The sequence below is a fragment of the Chlorocebus sabaeus genome, chromosome 7 (assembly GCF_047675955.1).
Source record: "Chlorocebus sabaeus isolate Y175 chromosome 7, mChlSab1.0.hap1, whole genome shotgun sequence".
Classification (NCBI taxonomy): Eukaryota; Metazoa; Chordata; class Mammalia; order Primates; family Cercopithecidae; genus Chlorocebus; species Chlorocebus sabaeus.
Window position 1 is genome coordinate 100,843,069 of NC_132910.1, and position 21,015 is coordinate 100,864,083.

The 21,015-nt window shown below is 41.8% G+C and overlaps 1 protein-coding gene across 8 annotated transcripts in view; it reads left to right on the top strand.

The window, feature by feature from the left end:
• The first annotated feature begins 1,486 nt into the window (after window positions 1–1,486).
• The window catches only part of DCLK2 (doublecortin like kinase 2), a 180,687-nt gene continuing 161,158 nt past the window's right edge, over window positions 1,487–21,015 (top strand). For 5 of the 8 annotated variants that reach the window (XR_498181.3, XM_007999959.3, XM_007999960.3 and 2 more), the window contains exon 1: window positions 1,487–2,701. Coding sequence is in view for 6 of the 8 variants with exons in the window: in XM_007999959.3 (XP_007998150.3) it covers window positions 2,254–2,701 (448 nt within the window). In the remaining 2 variants the exon portion in view is untranslated. The remainder of the gene's footprint in view (window positions 2,702–21,015) is intronic. The other 3 variants (XR_498182.3, XM_037986946.2, XM_007999961.3) reach the window with 3 other exon arrangements.

A 21,015-nucleotide genomic window follows, 5' to 3' on the forward strand; every position in this document is an offset into this window, starting at 1 on the left:
AATGAGCATGGCTATCTTAAGGCAAGTTGATGGACTCTGTGGAGTTACTAGTAATTAGATGGAACCTTATCTCAATAAATTTGCAATCAGTTTCTTGTTTCTCAAAGTCTTGTACCAAGACCAGCAGCATTGGCATTACCTGGGGGCTCACTGGAAATGCAGAATCTCAAACTCCACCCCAGAGCTCCAGAATAGGAATCTGCATTTTAATGAGATTCCCCTATGACATGTAAATATATTAAAGTCTGAGAAGAAGCACTGATTTATTTGATTCCTGGTGTTACAGCCTGTGGTTGGAAACTCTGGATATACCTTAGGGGTACTTTTAAAAAAATACGTTGGAGAAGCCCATCTGCAGAAATTCTGATTTAACTGACCTAGGTTGAGGCCTTTTAAGGTGGTGGCCCTAATGATGCTGCAGGATTTTCCTCTAGAAAAACTACATTGAAGCCTCAGATCAGCTCTGACTTCCTAGCATGCCCCAACCCCGCAAGAAGTTAGATATGCCCAGGTGTACGCCCAGAACTGCCTTGGGAGGAGTATTGTGCACAGAGCAGGAGTCCTCTCTGGAGCTGCCATGCAGGGAGTGTGTGTGTGTGTGTTTGGTGGGGCGCACCAACTTCACAGATGCTAAAGACCGTTGCATGTGCTTCTACCTTCCTTTATTCATGCTCTTCCAGGACTCAGTTCAACCCAAGAAAAAGCAACTATGCCTTTCTTCCTGAAAGGTCAGTTTGGATTGCTGTCTAGGGCCGCTCAGAAAACCAGGTGTTGAATGTTCTAAGGTTTCACGTGCCAAATGGGGACCAAACATTTTTGAGCTTTATCTTTCCTAATAACAAACTGCAAAGAACTAGTATTTCTCTTAAGTCCTTGGGAAAGATGTTTTTATTGTTGAATAGACACTACTGCACTAAGATTTCCACTATCATGGGTGCTCACAAATGACAGGCCTCTTAAGAAGCTTTAATTGACAACATTAAATATGCGGGTGGGGGAGTGGGTGCAGAATGTCTTTTTCCTTTGTTAGTGCATCCCAGTGACAGAAACAATGCCTGACACATGGTACGCTCTCGATAAATATTCGTTGATTACATAACCCCCCTACCACCCAATAACTTCTCATCATTCATTCAAAGTTACTGAACGTACCATATTAGCGAATCTGCAATGGGAACAGTGGAGGCTGTTTTCTCAAAGGATTTTCTAATACAGCAACATATGTGCTTTAAAAAAAAAATAAATAGTGTGCCCCAAGCCAATGCTGGGCTGGGGTTTTCTGCGGTAGTTTGGCCTGGGGTCCTCACCAGGAGGCTGGCTGGGGATGTGCTCCTTGCCCTTGAATCTCCTTCCTTTGTAGTTTTTGGCCTGCGCGGTTACGTTTCCCAGGCGGAGGAGCGCGCGCCGCGGCTGCGCCCATTAGCGCGCGGCGCCGTGCAGGAGCCGTCAGGCGGGCGGGGCTGCCCGGGACCCGCAGGAGCCGCTCCTCCCGCGCCGGCGCTCGGCCCCCTCCTCCGCCCCCTCCTCCCTCTCTCCGCGGTTTGGCATCCCCCGGGCCGGGAAGCCTCTTCCAGCGCTGACAGCCGGCGGGCGGCGGAGGGAGGCCAGAGCGCGGATGCTCGCCGGTGGGCCGGGCCTGACGGCTGCGTGGGAGGCGGGCTGCATTATTTCCCGCTAGGGCCGCGCTCTGGGGAAGGAAGGGGCCAGGCTCGGCCCTCTCAGCCCCGAACGGGCGGGATCCGGGCGCGGCCGAGGCGGCAGCGCTGCACCCCGGTCCGGGGCCCGCGCGACCCCCCCGGGGGCCTCTCCCACGCTCCGCGCCCCGCCCCACCCTTCCTTCCTTCCTCCCTCGCTTCTGCGCTCCTAGGAGCGCTCCGCGCCGCGGACACCCGAGCTTTGTGTGCGCCCGCGGGCCCGGCGCGCGCCTCGGGCGGCCCAACTTTGCCTCTCCCCGCCGGCTCCCGAGCGGGACTTGTGAGGCGTGGCCGGGTGGAGGAGGCGCTTGCGGGGGCGTGGGGCTCCCGGCGGGCGGGAGGCACGGTGCGAGCTGCGCTGGACAATGAGCTGGGCAGCTCGGCGCTGCGGCCACTTTTAGCTGAGGGCGCAGGCGGGTCAGCACCTCCGCGGCTCCTCGGCCCCACCTGCGGGGAGAGGGCGGGATGCCAGAGCCAGGTGTCCCGGCGCGTTAAGGGCCCTCGCGATCAGACGTCCCTGCACCGGCGCTCACACCCTTAGTCAGCCCGGAACGTCTTTATGCGGAGAGCCCTAGGAGCAGCCGCGATGGCCAGCACCAGGAGTATCGAGCTGGAGCACTTTGAGGAACGGGACAAAAGGCCGCGGCCGGGGTCGCGGAGAGGGGCCCCCAGCTCCTCCGGGGGCAGCAGCAGCTCTGGCCCCAAGGGGAACGGGCTCATCCCCAGCCCGGCGCACAGTGCCCACTGCAGCTTCTACCGCACGCGGACCCTGCAGGCCCTCAGCTCGGAGAAGAAGGCCAAGAAGGCACGCTTCTACCGGAACGGGGACCGCTACTTCAAGGGGCTGGTGTTTGCCATCTCCAGTGACCGCTTCCGGTCCTTCGATGCGCTCCTCATCGAGCTCACCCGCTCCCTGTCGGACAACGTGAACCTACCCCAGGGTGTCCGCACTATCTATACCATCGACGGCAGCCGGAAGGTTACCAGCCTGGACGAGCTGCTGGAAGGTAGGAGGGGAGGGCGTCGCAGGCAGGTGCGGCGGAGCGCCGGCAGGTGCAGTGGGCCCGGGCCCGCACAGCGGGGAGCCTGCGGGGTGCTTTCCAAGCGGCACGGGAATTGATGCTTCTGTCTGCTTCTCTAGAGATTGGCTGGAGGTGGCGGGTGGGGGGCGGTGGGGTGCCCACATACACGCTGACTTTCCTTCCGGAGAGATTTGTCTCTTAAAGAAGGGAAAAATTTCCTAATGGTCAGAGGCCAATTGAGGCACTGGTGGCATGTCCTAAGATTGTTGAATTTACTTGTGTTGAAGTGCAAAATGTTTGAGAAAATGGTTCTCCCATGGGGAGCTGGGTAATCCCCTACTGATAAGCTCTGTTGGACCCTCGGTGTGGACCCTGGTGCAGGCACCTGTCATGTTCCAGTTTTCGGGGTCCTGTCGTGACTGCTGTCAGAAGCTGTGGTTGTGAAATGCTCTAGGTTGGCTTTCCTAGTTTGCTTTGCAGCAGAAGTTACTTGAGGTGAAGAGGGATGATCCTAATCAGCGGGTCTCAACCTTGACTTCATCTTCCAAGGGGACTGGGGACTTCAAAAAATACGGGACCATGATCCCCCAACCTCCAGATATCCTGATTAAATTGGTTGGGTTTGGGGTGTGGGTTCGGCGTCTGGAGTCTCCAAAGCCCCCACCACCCAGGTGATTCTCATGTGGAACCATGGTTAACAATCACTGTGCTAAAGGGTTTTCCACATGCGGTTGGAAAAAAGGTAAATCAAAGTCAATCTCTCCTGCCTTATCCTCTAGTAAGAGTAGCTAATTAGAGTGATAGAGGCTATTGGATTCAGCAGTGGGGCCTAATCATAAATTAGTAATTCTGCTGTGTCAACCGTGCCTGGGTCAGAGAGACTACTTGACTGTATGTTGGGTCATCCTTGAATTCCTGCAGTACTTATGTCTCATCCTTTTCAGGTGGAAAAGCCATTATCAGTAGTCTAGAACCTGTTTCCAGTTCTAAATAACACCCAGAAAGACCAGGCAGAACCCAAGTATGTGCTGACTGCGTGTTTACATACGGTCCGCTCTTGTGCATCTTTCTTAATGCAAATGGCACATTTCTTGTAGTCACAGCAGTAGCTTGGCAGGGAGAGGAAGCTGAACATCAAGCCAAAGGTTTTTCTTATATTATCTCAGCATGCTTTTCTGTCCTGAAGACATTATCCCCATTTTATAGATGAGGAAACTTAGGGAGCGTGCTTGGCCTCACAGTGCCTGCAGCATCTACTTTCTCATCTACAGTTTACCTCTCCTGAGCTAATGTAGCCACATCGAGGAAAACTAAAGGTGGTTGAGTTTGTCTATTTAGTCACTGCCATCAGAAGTTTTTGCTGCCTTGCCTAGATGGCAACCCAGCCAAAATTAAATTGACTCTTCAGTCTACATGTGTGCTTGTGACTTCACCCATTCTATCAGTCAGTTGTGTGTTTTGGTTTTAAGGGCTTCTTGAGGTAAGGGGATAGCTGGAGAAGTATAAAAAAGGAAGATACAATGTTCAAAGGGCCTTGTTTGCTTTTCTTAATCATGTTAAACACTTACAAGCAGTATTTGCCTAGCTATTTTAAAACCGAGTCGCCAATTTTTTGACTGACCCAAGATCAGATTTGCAGGATCAAGGCAGTGCCTGTTTGCTTAAGCACTTGTTACTCAACATGCCCTTGGGATACTGTTCCTGGTATGGTTTCTTAAGGGTCAACAATGTTAGTATCCTTCTCTAAAGAAATTTTAACAATGGATTTACTACGTAAAATTGACAATGTAAAGATGAATCTCATTATAGGAGAGATGATTAGATGAACATTATGCATGTTCATTAATAGGAGTACATAGTATAGATTGCGTCTTTTACCGCCCACAGCGTGCATGGCCACTGGGTCTAATTCTGCAACTGTAGTTTCAACTACAAATTGACTGTTAACAGTTTTCCTTCGAATCATTCACTGAGTTTTAGTGGGTGGGAATTTGGAATAAATATTATCTATGGAGTCCAAATCATACCAAAATATGATAAATAATATAACAAATATTTGCACAGCCAAAATTTTTTTATGGCTTTTCCCACTTGTTTGAAGAAGTTTTTAATGTAATATTACTGCAAAAGAAGAAAACTTGGGCACTTTTTTGTCATATGGAATTCTCTCTGACAATGGGTCTTTAATTCTTGAATTTCTCCCCAAATTAGTAGAATACTTTATAGTAATGCATTTTTTTTTTTTTTTAAGAAAAATATAGGTGCAGTAGCTCATGTCTGTAATCCCAGCCCTTTGGGAGACTGAGGCGGGTGGATCACCTGAGATCAGGAGTTTGAGACTAGCCTGACAAACAAAGTGAAACCCCATCTCTACTTAAAAAACAAAAAATACAAAAATTAGCCGGGTGTGGTGGCAGGTGCCTGTAGTCCCAGCTACTCAGGAGGCTGAGACGGGAGAATTGCTTGAACCCAGGAGGCAGAGATTGCAGTGAGTCGAGATCACGCCACTGCACTCCAGTCTGCGCGATGGAGCAATACTCTGTCTCAATAAAAGAAAAAAAAAAGAAAAAAAGAAAAATAGTCACTAATGCTTACTGTCAATCATTCCAGAATGTAAATAGTTTCAACTTTTATTTAAAATTGTGTGCTCAGATTTTTCATGTAGGAGAACTAAGCAGCTATCCGTGAAGTTATTTGCATTAGTAAAAATAGGTCTGTGATATATTCACCACATTGTCAACATTGACTGCTTTATTTCATTTGGGTTGATTATTTTTAATAAAGCTCTCTCAGGCAGTATTTTACAGCATTATGTTCAACTACGCTCTGCTTCTTCGATCCCATGAAACTTGTAGTTTAGAAGGTATGCTTTTTCTGAAATGTCTTGAGTGAAGAATAGAGAGTGATGACTCAAAACAGTAGGATGTGAGCATTCATTCAGAGCCCCAATCTCATTGAACTCAGATGACAAAAGATATTTGCATGGCCCAAATTATTTTTTCTTCTGCCCTTGACCTTGAGAGTCTCTGGAGACTAAAAGCTGTTCTAGTGTGAGCTGGCACTCCTCCAGCACTACCCTAAACCAACAAGCATCTTCAATTTATTGATTTATCCACCCTTGCTGGATTAAGTTAGAGTTGATGCTGTGCAGTCCTGTAATCCTGTTTATTATTTAAAGCTAAATGGGGGACCTCTTCCTGCAGGACTGTGGCTCTTAATCAATATTGGGAAAATTAGTTGAACTGTCTTAAGCTGTGAGCCTGCTCAGCTCAGTATCTGTAATACCCAGCAGAGGATGTCCAGATGACTTGTTCTTCATCTTTCTTATTAGGGACTGATTCAGAATTTCTAGTCTTAGTTCCATTCCATGTGTCTTCTCTCCTTCTGAGCATTTTGAAATATTTGTAAAGTTTTGATGACCTAAAGAGATATAACCAAGGACAGTAGGAAAAAAATGCCTGACCAAGTCAGGATTCCTGAATTCTGACTAGATTTGAGAAAAATTTCACCTCACTTCCCTGGCCTTGGTGTCCTTTTCTCTGGAATGAGAAGTTGGCAGACCACCTCTCTAAGTTAGGTCTCTTCTGGTTTAAAAATGTGTATGTACCCTTCATTATCTGAGGGGTTATGGGTGGAGCATATGATGGCCTGGGCTGCCTTTCCCTAGCCAGAACCCATCTTCCAGAAAATTGATGAGGCTTTACATGTCCAGATACCAATCACAGAATGGAGTGTATAGCTGTGATGAAGTGCTTGCCAAGAGTCGAAGGTATTAAGAGCTACCTATGTCTGCCTCTCTCATTCTAAAGTAAAATATCATTTTGTTATTTCTACCTTTTATCCCTTCATAAACAATGAACTGGTTGTTTTTTGGCATATGAGAGAATTTTGGTTATTTCGATGATACTTTCCTTCATGAAGTTAACTTGAACATTTAAGAAAAATAAGATTCTAAAGAAATCAAGCACATGAAGTTTGAGGTCCTCCTACCAAACCTATCTACTGCATTTGTTTTGTTAGGTCAGGTCTTTGAAAGTGTTAAATAAACCAAAATATGTTTCTGCGAGTTTTTAAGTAAAAATGAATTTCCATAAGAACCTAGATTATACTTAGTTGTTTTTTCCTGAAAAATAAATTTTATAATAATAGAAACTGTGGAACTTATTACAGTAAGAAGGAAATAAACTCATGAATTATTAGGTATTTGCACATAGGAGTCAAAAATGGTGCACACGAAAGTCATACGTGGTGATTGGACTTGGAAAGTTAGTATTGAATCTTAGGTCTGCAAAACTTTCTTTACCTGCGAAACCCTTGGATTCCTAAAGGCCCACTTCAGATAACACCTATGAAGTCTCTTTCCACTTCTCTGTGCAGCTGGTCTCAAGTGGTTAGTTGAGGGCATACTATATCCTAGACATGGTCACAAGCTTACGGTCTCTTCCTTCAAAAAATGCATGTTCTCCTAGGAGAGAGATAGTAAACATACACACTCACGAGATGGCTTCAGCTAAAGTGCTGTAAATGAAGTGATGACATGGGGCAGGATGGCCATATTGGCCGGGGTGATGGGGAAGGCTTCCTAGAGGAACAGACTTTGGAGCCAAGGCCCGAGGTCAAGTGTATAACTCTTTCCTCTGCTTACAGCATTTTTCTTTACTTCTATTATAGCCCTTAGCTTTGAATCTCATGATCTATTGGATCTGTTTTTGTACTCAACTGAGAGAAGCCTGTGGTCAGGGATCTTAAATCAGTCAATTCATTGATTAAATAACCCAGACAATGATTTTACCTCTAAGTCCCTTAGTTGTCAAGGGGAGTTTTGTATGAATTAAGCTTTAATGAGATTCCTAGATATTTGTTAAAATTTTTTTTTGGAAGATTGGATTACGTTTTAGATAAACTTATAATTTGGGGGGAAATTCTGTGCTAACCATTTTGGAGGGAATGACTCTTCCATAACATCCTCTTCTATAAATCTGATTGTCCCATCTCATTTCCTTAAAAACAAGGAAAATAAGATGTGCTATAATATAGCTGCATAAGAAGCTCTTTCCAGAGGTAAGAGGAAAATTTTCACTTAAAGAATAAATGAATCCTAAAAGGTTGGGGAAGGAAAGGGGATATGTGGGAGAGCATTTATGAGATTAGAGTATGACACAGTGATACTCTGGAAGTTATGAGACAAGATTAATGTCTCATGAGTTTTTAAACTATGAAAAGGATATTTTATGGTCCTGTGATATGAAATAAAGGAAACTAGATTCTGTTGGGCAGCGATCATCTAACTGCTTTCTTCATTGCTCGTGAGGCCGAGAGGAGTTACTGCGGGGTGTGTACCACCTGGCTAGGTCTTTTTTCTGTATCCCTACCTGCCCATGCTACCACTGCATCTGTGTTTTTGTCTTCTACTCGTAAAGTAAACCATTCCCTAAGGATTAGAGATGCTTTTTTTCTCTGCATTGCTACCATTTACTAGATGTTTTATGAGCAGTCATTGTGTGAGGTACTTTACATGTTTCATTTAACCCTTTTAATACCCTCTGAAATATGGCTGCGTTGTTGTCCCCATTTTACAGATGGGGAAGCTGAGGCTCAGAGAAGGCAAAGAAATGGCTGGATTGTACCAATGTCAGAGGTAGAGCTGGCACTTGAGCGCTTTCTCCCTGGCTTCTGAACTTCTGTATTCTTAACTACTGCTTTCTACCACCTGAGAGGAAATGGAGTCCGTTATGTTGGTGGGGACTTTGGGAGGTGTCTTGGTTCATTTTCTGTTGCTATAACAGAATACCACAGACTAGGTAAGTTATAAAGAAAATAAATTTATTTTCTAGTTCTAGAAGCTAGAAAGTCCAAGGCACGGCACTGGCATCTGTTGAGGGTCATCCCATGGTGGAAAGTTGGAAGGTGAAAGCAAAGCTAGGATATAGAGAGAGGAAATGGGGTTGAATTCCCTCCTTTTATAACTAACCCACTCCCGCAATAACAGCCTTCATCCATTCATGAGGGTGGTACCCTCGTGGTCTAATCACCTCTTCAGGCCTCACTTGTTAATATTGTTACAATGACAATTAAATTTCCAACACACGAAGCTTGGGAGATATGTTCAACCCATAGCAGGAGGTGAATAAATCATAAAGGCAGAGACTTCATAGGCTGGATTAGCGCCCAAAGAGGCCCAAGAGAGCTTGTTTGCCCCTTCTACCATGTGCGGATGTAGTGAGAAGTCACCATGAGTGAACCAGGAGCCCTCAGTACACACCATATCTGTCAGCACCTTGATCTTTGATGTCCTCACCTCCAGAACTGTGAGAAATTGATTTCTGTTCATAAGTCACTCTGTTTTTTGTATTTTGTTATAGCAACTTGAACAGACTAATACAGTCTTCTTTTGCCTCTAAAGTTCAGTGATCTTGGGAAATGCTTCTAGGGGTGGGAAAGAGAAATGATCTTGGCTCTATCTGGCTCCATGTCTCTCTCTGAAAGTTGGCTGGGTACTTGATCAGATGTAGTTACCCAGATTTAGATGGAGTTCTTAAAACACCTCAGTAACATACAGGAGGATCTTTTCCATAGACTATCCTCATGAAAGGGAAAATTACAAACCCAACAGGGGTTGGGACCACAATTGTCTTGTTTCTCCCTTTATCCCATGCAACAAATGCTTCTGGAATGTGATGTTTTTTGAATTAATTTTATTTTTGTGCCCTATTTAAGATGTTTTAATAGTTGGATATAGGTGGATATAGATGCTTTTAAAAATATTTATTTATTAAGATAGCCAGTTAGACAGCTAGATTTATGGAGGTAGCATAAGTTCATGTTAAAGGCAAATATTTCTTGCCCCTTTGTGTTTCAATTTTTAATTTTTTTTCAAGAAAAATGATGCAGTATATTTATGTCGCAAGAATTTGTCAATTTCACTAGTATCTGAGATGCCTGACTTTTCTCTTTGGACAGCTATCACAACCAGATTCTTACATATTTATTTCTTGTTATGTGTTTAAATCCCAGGATTATTCTAAGCCCCCTAATGTTTTCAGTGTCTGCGGGAGTTCTCTGCCATAGCTAAGGCTTAGTTGTTTTCATCCTTAGCATTCTCATTTTAAGCAAATGTTTTTGCCAAATTTTTCATACTGAATTTTAACACAATCTTAATTTTTTAATTTTGTGAGTCAGAAATAAAGTCAGGAGCTTAAACGAATACTCTTTTATTCCTTAAAACATGTTATAATTCGATCCTAATCCCTGGGATATTTTGTCCTATTTGCAGTGTTTTCAACAGCCTAAAGGAAAAGTCATTGTATTGTAATTTATCAGAAGCTTTTCCTTATTTACTGAAGGAATGGGAAAATACTGGTTTGGAGAGATCGCCCTAAGTACTTTTCATTACACTTTAACATTTACTAACATTTCAAACTAAGTAACTAAAATAACCTGCAATTTTGACCTACTCTGTTACCTTTTGTTTGTTTGTTAAATTATAATCACTTGCAACCAAAGTGCAGAATGTTCACAATAGATGTTTTAAAATATTTTCATTGATCTCTTCCTTCACTATAGGTTTTTACAACTTCAGATTACCTTGTTAACTTTTGAAATAGCAATGTGTGGAGGCCAGGGAGGTTTGCTGAAAATCACTGAGATGAGATAGATTAATAGAAGAAAAGGCATGCAAATTTATTTCACATGTATACACAGGAGCCTTCAGAATTAAGACCCAAAGGTACAGAGGACGTTGTCCATTTGTATGCGTAAGTTCAACAAAGTATGGACAGCCGTGTAGAAGTATGATTGGACAATAGGGTATGGTTTAATGTTCATAGACTGAATTGGGACACCCAGCAAGGCCTGTCTGTCTAGATTCTTCTTGGCCTCTGTGAACAACATTCCTTTCTTCTGGGTGTGGGGCAGGACCCTCTCTGGAATGGGGGTCTTGTGACCTACAGTCAGACCAGGTAGGTCAAATCATTTATTTATAGCCATTTTTTTACATACGAAGTGAAGGAGAAATTAGAGTAATATTTTTAGTGACTGGTTTTGGGGGAAAGGGGTTCAGGTTTCTATGACCTTCCTTGGAGAAGAGGGATTCTAGTTTTCATGGCTAGCTTTGGAGGAGAATGGGACTAACAACCAGGAGGGCGGGCGAAGGTCGGAGAAAAATGTTTGCCTCTGAGGATGCTACTGAGGCCTTCTTGTTGGAGTATTATTTTCTGAGCCCCAACAGATGCAGTTATTTCTCAAAGGCAGTCATTGAGAGTCTCTCCCCTAATGCCCTTGCTCATCATCTTGGTCTCTTTACTTAATAGTATTTTGCCTTGTCTGCTGAAGAATCAAGAAAAAAGGGGTTCTGGAAACGTATTACTGGTTATATTGTTGTTCATTAAGCCTGTGTGGGAGAACTTGAGAAATAGCCCAGTGTGAACTTGTCTCTCATTAATTTAGTGATCAAAGCCAGTTTCTGGAACGTTCTACTTAAATTTTACAATGTATTTAATCATTTAGCAGAGTCCTGGCATGCAGTGGCTGCTTGACAAATGGTGGTGTTCCTCAGCTTTTTTTTTTTTCCTTAATGTGTGTCCTTGTAACTTCTTCCTCTACTTCTAGAGCTACTTCAGTCTCATCCTCCTTATATATGGCAGCCTTCAGATTTTTCTTTTTTCTTTTTAAATTCTTTTTTTTTTTTATAACTAGAGACAGAGTCTTTGTTTCCCAGGCTGGCCTCCTGGACGCTAGCAGTCCTCTTGCCACAGTCTCCTGATTAGCTGGGATTACAGGTGCAAGCCACTACACCCTTCAGATGTTTTGAGACGATGGTCATGCTTTACTACAGGTTGAGTGTCGCTCATCTGAAAATCCAAAATGCTCTAAAATCTGAAACTTTTTGAGTGTTAATGTGATACCACAAATGGAAAATTCCATACTTAACCTCATGTGACAGGTTGCAGTCACAATGCAGGTGCACAACGTGTAGTTTATTCAGCCTCCCCAAGAGGGGAAAAAGATCATTCCAGCCCCTTTCAGCTGTGATAAATATTTTCTGTGCATGCCCACTTCCCCCATGAAAGTACACCCACAAGGAGTAATAAAATGGCACATGTGCAGGCCAGCTGCACCAATGGCAGGGTCTCCACAATGCTCTACATGAGATTAAGACCTATGTACATTACTCACTATTTTGCTTTGTTGCTTTTTCTCTGTTCTGTGGTGTAAAGATACTGTGGAAAACATCTGTAATACTAGCATGATACTCATAGGGTAATGCAGATATTCCAAAATCTGAAAAAAATCTGCAATCTGAAACCCTTCTTGTCCAAGCGTTTTGGATAAGGAATACCCAATCTGTATTTCCCCTTCTCTCTCTTCCTCTAAACACCATCACCTCTTTTTTGGATGAACATCTGGTTTCTAAATTCTTTATCACTTGCACTGAAACTTTTGAGTTACCATCATTATCAATCACTTGCTGAAAACTGAGGGCTAAGCTTTCTTCTGACTCACAGCAGGATTAAAATAAAGGCACAGCGGAGAAAGGAGTAAGAGATTAAGGAGGAGAGTGTTCAGCAGAGGTCTTCAGAAGCTGAGGAAACTCTGGAGGAAAGTTTTACCTCTGTTTAAATGCACCAGTTGAAGGACCGACCCTATATGTACTATGCCCTGTTTATTTACAAATATTCTTTGGCCACATTTCAGTTTGAAGATTTCTCTTTCTCAGTATCCTTAAGGTTGCATTGTTTCTCAAACTTTAACAATGTTAGCCACTGAAAGATTAAAAACAATATAAAAATCCAACATCCAAATTGCAGAAGCCAAGTATTGCCTTCATTACTTTAATTACTTTAGTTACATTGTCACTTAAATGTTTGTAAATGTAAAATTAGGTGTGCTTATGCATATAGGTTTTACATGGTGATAAAACCCAAATTGACAGTATAAATACCAACAAAACTGCATAACCAGTAAAAATGCAAAATAGCAATATGAAGCTAGAGATGCTGTTTGCTCAGACTAAATTGGTGTTCCCAGTGTGATTGTGGTACTGAGTGCTGAGTTAGGTATGCTGTATTTCAGAATGCCATGTAACGAGTCAGTTTTGGACAGCTAATGAGTATTCCTGTAGAGCAAAATTATGTCCTCTGGCCTTAACTTGCTGTGAACATGTCTTATACATATGAAGTCCACTTCCCTTTTTCCTTGTTAATTCCTGGCATAGTTAGAATAGTTGAAGCCAAAAGACTGTTAACTTAGAAGTAGTTGTTCAGATGTTCCAGAATAGGATTACATAAACATTTTAAGTTTGATCATAAAAATAAATGCACTGTGGTCTGGGCACGGTGGCTCATGCCTGTAATCCCAGCACTTTGGGAGGCCGAGGCAGGCAGATCACCTGAGTTTGGGAGTTCGAGACCAACATGGAGAAATCCCATCTCTACTAAAAACACAAAAATTAGCTGGCCGTGGTGGCACTCGCCTGTAATCCCGGCTACTCGGGAGGCTGAGGCAGGAGAATTGCTTGAACCTGGGAGGCAGAGGTTGCAGTGAGCCGAGATCGTGCCATTATACTCCACTCCAGCCTTGGCAACAAGAGCAAAACTCCATCTCAAAATAATAATAATAATAATAAATAAACACACAATGAAAATTCCCATAGTGAACTCCTGTAGATTTTGGGTATGCTTGGCCCCATGTATGAGGAGCAAAAATACCAGATCACAGATCTGATCTGCTGGTTCCATCCTACCCAGGAGATTAGGTATGATTTCTTCCTCAGTGGGTAAGCTACAAAGCTTTATGGTTACTGGGTAGGATTTTCATTTTTACATTTAGCTAATTTACTTGACCTTAAGTTAAACTCCTCCCAGATTTCAATGCTAAAACGTGGATTTGTGGACATACCTATTTCTTCATAGATATTCATAGGTTCAAAGTAGCTTTTGTACCCCCTTCTCCGTAGAAGGTATCACAGACCATACAACTGGATGTGACTTTAGGAGATGATTTGTTTCAGTCACTTGCCTGCAGGTGTGTTGAAAAAGCACTTATCTTTGAGGTGAAAGATCTTATTTTGTGTCCCCAGCCCTGCTCCGCAGAAATAGGTGTTATATTCATTGAGCAAATATGTCAGTAATGGTTCAGAGACACGACAAATGAGTATGGAGTGGGAACAGCATCTGGGCCTGAGCAGTGTACTTTGTGTTACTCTGCTAATTCCTTTAAGTTTACATTATGTGTGGTTTGGCCAGGAAACTCAATTAAGTTGTTTGCCATGACAGAATAATAAATCAGTCTTACTTTTTCTTACTCTGTGTTTTTTCTTAACCAGCCGGATGTGGGAACTCATCTGTGATGTATTTAAAATGGACCTTAAAATTATTATCCACCCGGTCTCTCACAAACGCTGCACTTGATGAAGGGCATCGAACCATCTTGTAGAGGCAAATATGCTCAAATATCTTTTCCTTGGTTACATTCTTTTGGAAGCAATGTTTTTCTTAATTTCTGAAGTTAGGAAAAATTCTAGGTTCCTAAGATTTTACTGATGTTAGACCTGAAGTGTCTTTCCTTTTCTTTCCTTTTTGTCTTCCTTTTTCTGTGTTACCATATTTAAGTATGTGTGTGTGTATCCTTTTCTCTAAGTTTGAAGAGTCCTTGCACTTTAGATTTGTAAATAAGTTTTTGTTTTTATCGTTAAGTTCAGTGCTTGCTTCCACTCCTAGAGTTAGGCATAGTCTCAGTATCCAAATTTTATATAACTCAATTTCTGTCACAAATGTCAAGACAGTTTGTAATTACAAACTAGTTAGTTGTTTAGGCGTTTACAGGACATAGTTTAACAGAGGTGTATGTGAGACTTTATAATAACTGATAGAAAAGTAGCCTGAAACTGCTATTGTTAAAATTTCCACCTACATGAGATTCCATGTAGTTCTTTGTCCTAACAGGAACATTTGTGTGTATTTGTATGTGTATATGTGTGTGAGGAACACAACATGAGATCTACCCTTTCAAATTTAAGTACAATGTATGGTAGTATTAACTAATAGGCACAGTGTTGTACAGCCGATCTCCAGAACTTGTTCATCTTCATAACTGGAACTTCATACTCATTGAGCAGCAGCCTCCTATGTCCCTTTCCCCTCACCCCCTGGCAAACACTATTCTGGTCTCTGTTTTTATGAATTTGACTTTTTAGATACCCTATGTAAGTGAAGCCATGTGCATTTGTTCTTCTGTGGCTGGCTTATTTCATTTAACGTAATGTCCCCCAGGTTTGTCCATGTTATTGCATATGGCAGAATTTGCTTCATTTTTAAAGACTGAATAATATTGTATGTATATACCACATTTTCCTTTCTTAGCTATTGTGAATGATGGTGTAATGAGCATGAGAGTGCCAATATCTTTTTGAGATGCTGGTATCAATTCTTCTGGATATATACCAAAAGTACAATTGCTGGATCATATGGTAGTTTTATTTTTGCTTTTTTGAGGAACTTTCACACTGTTTCCATAGCAGCCATACCCTTTTACATTCCCACCAATGGTGTACTAGAGTTCCAATATCTCTACATCTTCTCTTAATACCTTTTTTTTTTTTAAAAAAACCCGGTCATCCTAACAGGAGTGAGGTGATATCTGTTGTGGTTTTGAGTTGCATTTCCATGATAATTATTGATGTTGAGCATCTTTTCATATACTTGGCCATTTGTATGTCTTTTTTGAAATGTCTGTTCAAATCCTTTCTTTTTAAAATTTTGTTTTGGGGTTTTTGTACTATTTCTTATACTTTTGGAATATTAAAGGATAAAAATCACACAATCTCAATAGATGCAGAATGCAGAAAAAGCATTTGATAAAATTCAACATGTTTTCATGATAAAAACACCCAATAAACTAGGTATAGAAGGAATTTACGTCAAAATAATAAAGACCATATATGAAAAGCCCACAGCCAATATCATACTTAATAGTAGAAAAACTTTTCTCTAAGATCAAGAATAAGACAAGGATGCCCCCTTTTGCCACTTCATCCAACCTAGTACTGGAAGTCTTAGCAAGAACAACTTGGCAAGAAGAAGAAATATAAGGCATCTAAGTCAGAAAGGAAGAAGCACAATTATCTGTTTGCAGAAGATATGCTCTTATATGTAGAAAACCATAAGGACCATACAAAAATTGTTAAACTAATACATTCAGTAAACCTTTAGGATACAAAATCAACATACACAAATCAGTTGTTACATATGCTAATAACAAACTAATTAAGGAAATTAAGAAAATTTCATGTATGATAGCAAAACAAAATTAAATACTCAGGAAAATTAAGGAGGTGAAAGACTCTTACGCTGAAAACTGTGAAACATTGAAAGAAGTTAAAGAATGCGCAAATAAATGGATAGACAACCTGTGTTCATGAATTGGAAGATTTAATATTGTTAAAATTCCCATAGTTCCCAAAGTGATTTACAGATTCAGTGCAATTATAAAAATCCCAATGGCTTATTTATTTATTTTTAGAGACAGAGTCTTGCCCAGTTGCCCCAGGCTGGAGTGCAGTGGTGCCATCTCACTTCACTGCAACCTCTACCTCCTGTGTTTAAACTATTCTCGTCCCTCAGTCTCCCGAGTAGCTAGAATTATAGACTTGTGCCACCATACCTGGCTAATTTTTGTATTTTTAGTAGAGACAGGGTTTTGCCATGTTGGCCAGGCTAGTCTCGAAATCTTGGCCACAAGCGATCCACCCACCTTGGCCTTCCGAATTGTTGGGATTACAGGCATGAACCACCATGCCCAGCCTCAATGGCATTTTTTACAGAAATAGAAAAACAATCTAAAATTCATGCAGAACCACAAAATACCGAAATAGCCAAATCAATCTTGAGAAAAAAGAACAAAACTAAAGGCATTACATTTCCTGATTCCAAAATGTATTACAAAGACACAGTAATTAAAACAGTTTGATACTATCATAGAAACAGACACATGGAACAATGTAGCAGAGCCGAGAGCCTAGAAATAAACTAAAATATGTATGGTCAGCTGATCTTCAACAGGGATGCCAAGAATATACAATAGGGAAAGGACAGATTCTTCAGCAAATGGTGTTGGGAAAACTGGATATCCACATGCATAAGAATGAAACTGGAACCTGGAACCTTATACACAAAAACCAACTCAAAATAATTTAAAAATTTAAATGTAAGATCTGAAACTCCTAGAAGGAAAACATAAGGAAAAAGTTTCATGACTTTAGTCTTGGCAGTGATTTCTCAAGTATCACACCGAAAGCACCAGCAACAAATGTAAACAATGACAAGTGGGACTACATCAAACTAAGAAGCTTCTGCACAGCAAAAGAAACAACAGAGTGAAAAGGCAACCTACAGAATGAGAGAAAATATTTGCAGATAAGATGTCTGACAACGGGTTAGTATCTAGCAGTGGAGATTTTAAATGTAGAGAGATTACTGTGCTTCAGTTGTTTAAAAAATTATATAAATACATGCATATTCCATTGATTAAAAGGCACATCACATTCATTGGACCACAAAGTGCCCTCGGACTCTTGGTGTTTTAATCGCCTGGAATGGAAAAGATACTGGTAGGTACCTGGTGTCCTCATCTCCTGCTAGTGCCCCTAGATGCCTTCGGCTGACTTTTGATGGACTGGCATGACCTATGAGTGTCTCAGACCATGCATGAGGCACTTCAGGAGCCTGACTCTGAGCCTCCCAGGGTCATTCTATGTAAACCATAACACTGTGTACTTATTTTGCCTAGATGCAATGCAAATGCAAGCCATGAAATGTGTATGTCTGTTTTGGAAATACGCATTTTCTTCATTAGTTTGACAAACATGTTTTAAGTATCTGTTGTATTCCACATCCTGTGCTAGGTGTTGGTAATATGAAGAAGGTACAGTCAGTTTTTTGAGGGAGCTTCTAGTCTAGGCAGTGGCTTGTAACCAGGGACTGTTTTCAGAGTCATTTGTGAAATGGAAACACCTTACCCACGTGTTCAGTTCACACTCACTTTCCAGTGATTGTCTTAGTTGAACTGGGGTGAGGCTTGGGCGTCTGTACTTATGCAACAAAATCACCTGATTTTTAAAGACATTCTCCACTAAGAACCACTAGCAGAAACAAATAATAAATTGTGATTATGAGAAATTAATACGTTGTAAGCTCAGTACAAAAAGAGCAACAAGGAGTGACATAATTTTTATTTTTTAATTATTAACTATAATATACCTATAGAAAGTTCATAAAACACACACAGCAAGAATTATGAAGTGAACATCTTTGTGACTGCTAGTCATGTCAAGAAATAGAATATTGCCAGCATCTGAGAAGCTCTCCCTGTGTCCCTTCCCAGTTATAAGTCTTCTCTCTCCCACGGCAACAACAGCCTGACTCTTGCTTTTTTTCATGTTTTACCACCTGTGAAGGCATCCTTAATCGATATAGTTGACTTTTTCTCTTTCAAACTCTGTAGGAATTAAATCATAGTACACATATGCTTTTGTCATCTTTTGCTCACCATTGTTTATAAAACTCATCCAAGTTGTTGCATATAGCTCTCATTTGTTCATTTTCATTAGTATGTAGTAGTCCATTATGTGACCTCACCACCGTCTGTGTACGCATTCTCTTGTTGGACATGTGGGCCGACTCTCATCTTTGGCTATTGAGCAATGCTTCTATGAACATGTGTGTGTATATAGAGTGTCTTTGTGAATGAGTTTCTCCAGGCTATTCCTAGAGTGAATTTCTGGATTGTAGAATGTGTATGTTTTTAACTTAGCACTAGATAATGCCAGCCTAAGTTATGAACCAATCACTTTTCCCTAAGTGATTTAACCAATTTAAAAGCTTTTCAGTGTATGAAGGTTCCTATTGCTTTACTAAACTCCTTGCTAGAGTTGCTTAATCTTGAAGGGTCAGTGAAAAAGAGACAAGGGAAGAGGAGGAAGGTTATTTCCGGCATATAAGAAGGAAAGAGCATAAAGAGGGTGTAAGTTTGGAAGGAAATTGCAAGCATGCTGATATGACACTCACATAAAAACCTGCGGGGAAGTGGTGGGAAAAGGGGCTGGAAATGTGTGATGTGCTGAAGAGTTTGGCCTTCGTTCTAAGGGCAGTAGAGAGACAAGAAAATCAAATACACGTTTTTAAAAAACTTGTGACAGCTGTGTGGAGGATGAGGCCCAGATAGGGGGCACTTTACTACTCTAATCCAGAAAGAAATGAGAGAAGGCAGGGTAGAAGGAGTTGGTTTCCAGAGGGGTTTAGACCAAAGTCACCAGTTCTTCCAATTCTATTGAATGTGAGGGAAGGGCGGTGAAGAAGAAGCTTGGTTTTTGCTTAGATGACTGAATAGTGGTTATTCCATTCAATACGTGGGGGACTTCAGGAAGAGGAGAGTGTGAGGTCAGGGTGGCAGTAATGGAGAGTGAAATTAGTTTTAGACCTGTAGCATGTGAGATATTCCTAGATTATCTAGAGAGAGATGTTCTGTTAGTGGGTTGAACCCGAGAAAGATCTAGGCCAGAAATGTCCTCAGTGTTTGATTCCTCAGAGTGTAGATGGTGGTTGAAGCCGTGGATAAAGATGCAGCTGCCCAGAGAAAGTCTAAGGAGGATGAGGGATGCTGGGTTGGGTGTGGAAAGAGGATCCTGAAAAGCAGACTGCGAAGGAATCTGAAGTAATGTGAAGTAAAGGTAAGGGAAATCATAGATGGTAGGGTAAAAAGGATTTGCATGAAGAGGATTAGGGCTGCTGTCCAGTGCCCTCGGAAGACACTGAAGACACTGAGTGAAATTAGACAGAAAATGTGCTCTGCATTTGACAGTTAGGTAAGAAGTGGTTGGGGATTGGGGCGAGCAGCATTTCAGCTAGTGGAGCCCAGGGAGCAGAAGTGTTGCTGCAGTGGCTTAAGAGCAAAGAGTGGGTGATGATGTGGAAAAACAGATGAGGACTGACAGTGAATGGAAGCCAAAAGCACATTAGGAAGAATAGAGTGAATGGGGTGGGGCTGGGCGGTTCATGTGTTTAAGGTGGGACACACTTGTGTATAATCCTATAGATAGGGCTGGAGGAAAGAGGAAGAATGGCCTTAAAACCTCAGCAGGAGGAGAGGGAAGGACCCACATCCTGTTAGAGGGACTTAACTTTGAATAGGAGGAGAGCACTCTGTCACTGAAAGGAAAAGGACGTGGGAAAAATGGGCACAGATGGAAATAAATGTATAAGAATGAAGATTTGCAGAGAGTGAGAAATTGGAAGTTTCTAGCCCCCCCTTTTTTTTTTTGAGACAGAGTCCCACCCACTCTGTCACCCAGGCTGGAGTGCCGTGACGCTGCAACCTCTACCTTCCAGGTTCAAGTGATTCTAGTGCTTCAGCCTCCAGGTAGCTGGGATGCAGGCTTGCACCACCACGTGTGGCTAATTTTTGTATTGTTTAGTAGAGACAGGGTTTTACCATGTTGGGGAGGTTGGTCTGGAACTCCTGGCCTCAAATGATCTGCACACCTCAGCCTCCCAAAATGTTGGGGTTACAGGCATGAGCCACTGAGCCTGGCCGGAAGTACCTAGCTTTTAATGACCTCTTTCTTCTTGAATAAGAGGTAGTTCATTTGGTTGAGTAAGGATAAAAGTTAATGGCCTTCTAAACATACACCCAACCAAGTTGTATTACATAATTGTAAACACTGAGTCAACCTACTAAATATGCAGTAATGCAAAGTGTCTTTGAATGGACATCAAAGGTAAAAAGCCATAGCTGTGCCTCTGGAAAGAGTCTTACAGGATACTGAAGGAACACTTTCTATTCCATTACCATGTCTGAAAACAGTTAAGTTTTATAACCACCTTATGCTTTTATTTATCCTCTTTGTATACAGAAACCAAAATCCTCTTTGTATATAGTACTCATGATCAGGATTTGCAAAAATGATTTCCCCTAAATCTTTTATGGCCAAAGAACTTAGAAGGCAGAGAAAGGAGAATGAATATGGATATGTGTATCTAAATTCCCTTTAGCCAAAGACCACTGGAAACACACATGTAGTTGAACAAGTTGGGTTTATTACTTATTGCAGTGAGGAAGAACACACCTTATAAGATACCATGTGGTGTCTTAGTAAGAGGATATTAGAACCTATCATAGAATTTGGGCTCTGGCTGGGTAATATTAGGGAGGATCTAAGGAAACGGGGGCTTACTCTGTCTTGGATGCTGTCGGAAGGCAGGACAACCCTATGAATGGATATCTCTACAAATCTTATAGGAAGGGCA